Below are 4,497 nucleotides of genomic sequence, written 5' to 3' on the forward strand. Positions count from 1 at the left end.
TCCCTACAAAGTAAAATCGCAATGCAAGACCCTGAAATAAAATAACCATACATAATGTGTATGTGGGACTGTGGCAGGTACCTGGCAATCTTCTCATTCCCTGATGTCAAGTGACAATTCACAAAGCCAAAAGATGTCCCATTGAACATGAAGGATACACCCACAGCTCCTTTGTTACCTAGGAAACCGTCAAAACAAACATACAAACTAAATATGTATTACAGTAATCCTGCTGTGATAATAAAATCACTACAATGTCAAGATACACTGCTATGAAAATATTGAGTTTGGAAACAAGAAAAATCGAGTTTACTTTTGAAGGTTACTTTTAAAGTTTACAGAGCTTAAATTAGTGTCGTGGCATTTTTGATCTTATGGAAACCAGATGTTTTCTTGTTAATTCAAGTCAATTATTTTCATCAAAGTGTGACCACAAGAGTTGAAGTAATAAAATCATCAAAACCATTTAATTGCCTCTTTGTTTAATCAGCGTTTTATTGTGCTGTTGTTATTCCATTGTTCATATTTTCCTCTAGATTTTGACCAAGAAGTAAAACATGTGAAGGAAGAGTAAAGACTGAATATGGAGTACTGTTGTTACCCAGTGTGTTGGCGATGCCCGTCTTCACACTGGACATCCCCACGTGGCTGATCCGGTTCTCATGTTCAGGTTTCACCAACACAGCAATTTTTATGTTCCACAGAGTTTGCACTGCGATCTACGACCAACAACAACAAAAGCCAATAAGGGACCTATATCCCACTGTACACAAATATTAGCCCCGTCTCATCATCTTCAGTTTTTCCCTCTCAAACACACTCACCGGTTTATAATCCAGCTCCGTCTGTTCTTTCAACATGGCACGTAGTGACTCCACCCACTCCCGATCACACACAGAGTTTTCTTGGCTTCCAAACACATACAGGTCATGAGGGATGGTGACCGTCATCTCGTCCAGAGTCTTCCCAAGGCCACGACACAACACCCATGAGGCCACAGACTTAGGCGAAGGTACCGAGCCTATAAACAAAGAGCAAAATGTCATACTCTGGATATACATACCTTTGTGTTACAATGTAACATATGAAAATATATGATAAGTCTGTATCTGTTGCTATTGCATTAATGTAAGTTATGTTGAAAAGAAAACCAAAAATACTCAAAATAATGTATGTGTGCGTTTGTGTGTGTCTAACCCATGTTCCAGGTGCCTATGAAGATGGAGATCATGTCTGGCTCGTCTTGGTTGGAATGTTTGTTCTTCATCAACTGCAGCAGCTGGCAAAACGCCTCCCGCTTCTGAAACACACACACACACACGCCAACTTTTAAGATTAACTCTAGAAAAAAATAACCATGGATATATTTTTCAAGACCTTTAGTTTCCGTTATTTTCTTACTTGGAAAACCTTTACAGATGTGATCAATGATGGACATTGATGGCCCTGAACCAAAATGATCAAGGAATTCATTTGTGTACCTTCTGACTATGATATATGAGGGATACTAAAGTAAAATGGGATTTTAGAAAATATACTTAAATATACTTTTTTGTTTTGTTTTTCTGTACTTGGGTATATGGAGGCAGAGGGATGAGGATATGAGGATATTCAGTGTACTGTAATGCTTGTATGATTTCCCATTGGTGCTTCCCAGATGTTGCAACTTTTTTTTAATTTCATTAATTTTCCACTCTCACTATTTTCCATTACATTTTATTTTAGGAGATATTAAAGGAGAAATATCTAAGGATAAATAGTAATGCAGAGCTGAGAACATTACTGGAAGAGTCTTAGTGGAAACTGAATTCATAGATGGGACTGGTGTACTGTGTGTGCCACAAATCTTGGCCGTGTTAGTGTTCTTCGTCTGATTATGAATAAAAGGAAATATGAGGGAGTATTTCCTTTTAAGTTTGAATATGAATGTGTACACCACTGTAATCTTTGTAGGTGGGTTTTCGTATGCTTGAATGATTAAGTTACTGTAATAGATTGTGCTTTCCCCACATCTGCAAAATTATGTTTGAGGCAGTGTGCATGTGAGTGTGCGTGTGCGTGTGTGTGTGTGTAGACCTTGGCACTAGCAAAGATGAAGTCTTTCCTCTGGCTCTTGTCCTTCTCTTTCTCAAAAACAATGCCCAGTTTATTCTGCACCCGCTGAGACTTGATCAGCTGACGGACTGAGACAGACAAATAGGCAGACAGACAAGAGACAGAAGGTCAGAGATAGGGGGGGAGAGAGAGAGAGAGAGAGAGAGAAAGGCAGGGCAGAGCAAGGTTAAGAAAGGGTAAAGTTAAAGGAGAACAATGAAAAGGAAACAGTAGACAAGTTCATTAAAAAGAAGTAGTCAAAGTTTCCATTAAATGCTCATACAATGTTTTATGTCTTTATGTTTTGTTTTATGTTTTGTCTCAAACAGATACCACCAAGAATAATATGTTATCATAGGCTTGGAGTCATAAAGACATTTAATCTCTTGCCCCTGAGTGCAGAGACGATACACATCACCTCGCTAAAAAATACAGAGGACCTCCAATAACATTACAAAAAACTACTTTTGGGACATAAAACAGTAACCATTAGGTAAAAGTGTAGAGGCGTGTATTTAACACAGAAACTTACTTGAATACGGCTATTGTTTAGGCTGCCTTCTACAAACTAAACTGATCACAAGACGAGACGCGTCACTGTCAGGGGGCTTACTAGCTCTGCTAAACAAATTTCTGCTTAAGAAGTCCCAACACTGCTTATCTCCCAGTTCAGAGAATACTGGGGTTATTGTGTTTGGAGAGTTTTCTCACTTTTTTCATGTGTGAAGGTGGTCCAGTCCTCTTGGCTGTCCTTCACCTTCTTCATCACTACCAGCCGTCCTCCCTCCACGTCCACAGACAGAGTGTACTTCTGACTCTTCCCTATCTTTGTCAGCTCTGCCAGGTAAACATCCAGCTTTACCTGAAATGAAGCGTGCGCACACACACACACACACACACACACACACACACTGAAACTGGAGGTGCTTGTAGTGCATTTCTGAAACTTTATGTGTCAACAGAGCGCTCTACTTCCAAATCATATCAAATCTTCACACCACCAGGGGTCTCCAAAGTGAAAGTAGTGGACTTGTCAGCACTCTCTCCCTCTATTCTTATTACAGACAAAACAAGCTTGCTGCTTCTAACAGAGTGTCAAACCAAAGGCAACCAGCAAAAAGTATGAATACTGATGATTCTCTGGACTCTTATAAGGCAGTTCACACATATTCTGACATTTCATCAACAAAGTGCATCTTTTGTATTTAAATCGATAGGACTGGCTCTAAGGAACATAAAACTCATAATTCATCTCAGAAAAAACAGAAATGCATTCTGACTGAGTCATATCACAGTAAAACCTCAATGGGGTCTGTTTGTTTGTCAGTGGGCGAATTAGGTGCCACATCTTAAACCAATCTCCATATCATAACAATGAACAAACTTCTGTTCCTGTGCAACAGGAAGCTGCTGAAAGGAGGTCACCACAGAGGATGCAGACATGGCAACTAATATTCATATCGTCCTTCTTCCTCCTCTGTTTCACTTTTCCTCAAGTATTCCCACTGATAATTATCCCTCCCCTCTTATCTTTCTCTTTACCTGTCACCTTCCTATTCTGAATCTCTCACCTTTACATTATTCTGATTTTTTTCTTTTTCTTCTCCCACTTTTCAACACATTTTCCTTCCAATGTCTATAAGTTATGTTGTTGGTACACTTTCAAAATAAAACAACTATAATCTTACAACCAGTATTCAGTAATACACACATACCTACATACTCATTGTATGTGAGAAAATGATATCAAAGTGATAAGTGATATATAGTATATATAATATATATATATATACACACTATACTATATACTATGACAAAGCCACTGATGATGTAACAGGAAGTACATTACAATCATTCCTCTGGTCTCATGTCTGCTGACAGCGTGTTTGGCAATATATGACTTCAGTCATTGCTGTAGTCACTGCTTTTACTTCATTCAAGTTCAGTCTGTCCTTTGTGAAACAAAATCAGCATTCCCTGATAGTAGCATTTCATAAATCAAATCTGGAGATGTTTCAACATTCTACAACAGATAAGGTTTGCCTTCAGACTGAAATAAATACAATTATAATCTTACCAGACCTTCCTATGTCTGTCATAAAAGAGGAACTATGAAAGATTTTAGATTTTGATTAAAAGGTGAATACCAACATTGATAACAGAGCAGAGCTTGAATGGTGCAATTTGGAGTGTCTTACTAGTTATTTGATTACTGCTGAAATACAGATATTTCTCACATCACCATTCACTGATTAGATAAAGGGTAAAAAAAAATGTTTTTATTTGATTAACTTCCTGGAAAGGCCACAAGCTAAGAACAGATGACATCACTCCACAACCTGACCTTACATCACCCTGCAGAGAAACAACCACAAATAAAATGTTTGTGTTTGTGTGTGTGTG

General features: G+C 38.3%; 1 protein-coding gene across 1 annotated transcript in view; it reads right to left on the minus strand.

Moving 5' to 3' along the window:
* inppl1a (inositol polyphosphate phosphatase-like 1a) overlaps positions 1 to 4,497 on the minus strand; it is a 24,067-nt gene that overhangs the window by 7,971 nt on the left and 11,599 nt on the right. Inside the window, exons 9-14 of the mRNA XM_035679849.1 lie at positions 2,806 to 2,956; positions 2,077 to 2,183; positions 1,198 to 1,300; positions 825 to 1,021; positions 602 to 719; positions 82 to 178 (exon numbers count right to left, since the gene is read on the minus strand). Of these exons, the coding sequence (XP_035535742.1) occupies positions 82 to 178; positions 602 to 719; positions 825 to 1,021; positions 1,198 to 1,300; positions 2,077 to 2,183; positions 2,806 to 2,956 (773 nt within the window). The remainder of the gene's footprint in view (positions 1 to 81; positions 179 to 601; positions 720 to 824; positions 1,022 to 1,197; positions 1,301 to 2,076; positions 2,184 to 2,805; positions 2,957 to 4,497) is intronic.

This window comes from Morone saxatilis, unplaced genomic scaffold (assembly GCF_004916995.1).
Source record: "Morone saxatilis isolate NCDOM2014 unplaced genomic scaffold, NCSU_SB_2.0 Contig8, whole genome shotgun sequence".
In the NCBI taxonomy this organism is placed as follows: domain Eukaryota; kingdom Metazoa; phylum Chordata; class Actinopteri; family Moronidae; genus Morone; species Morone saxatilis.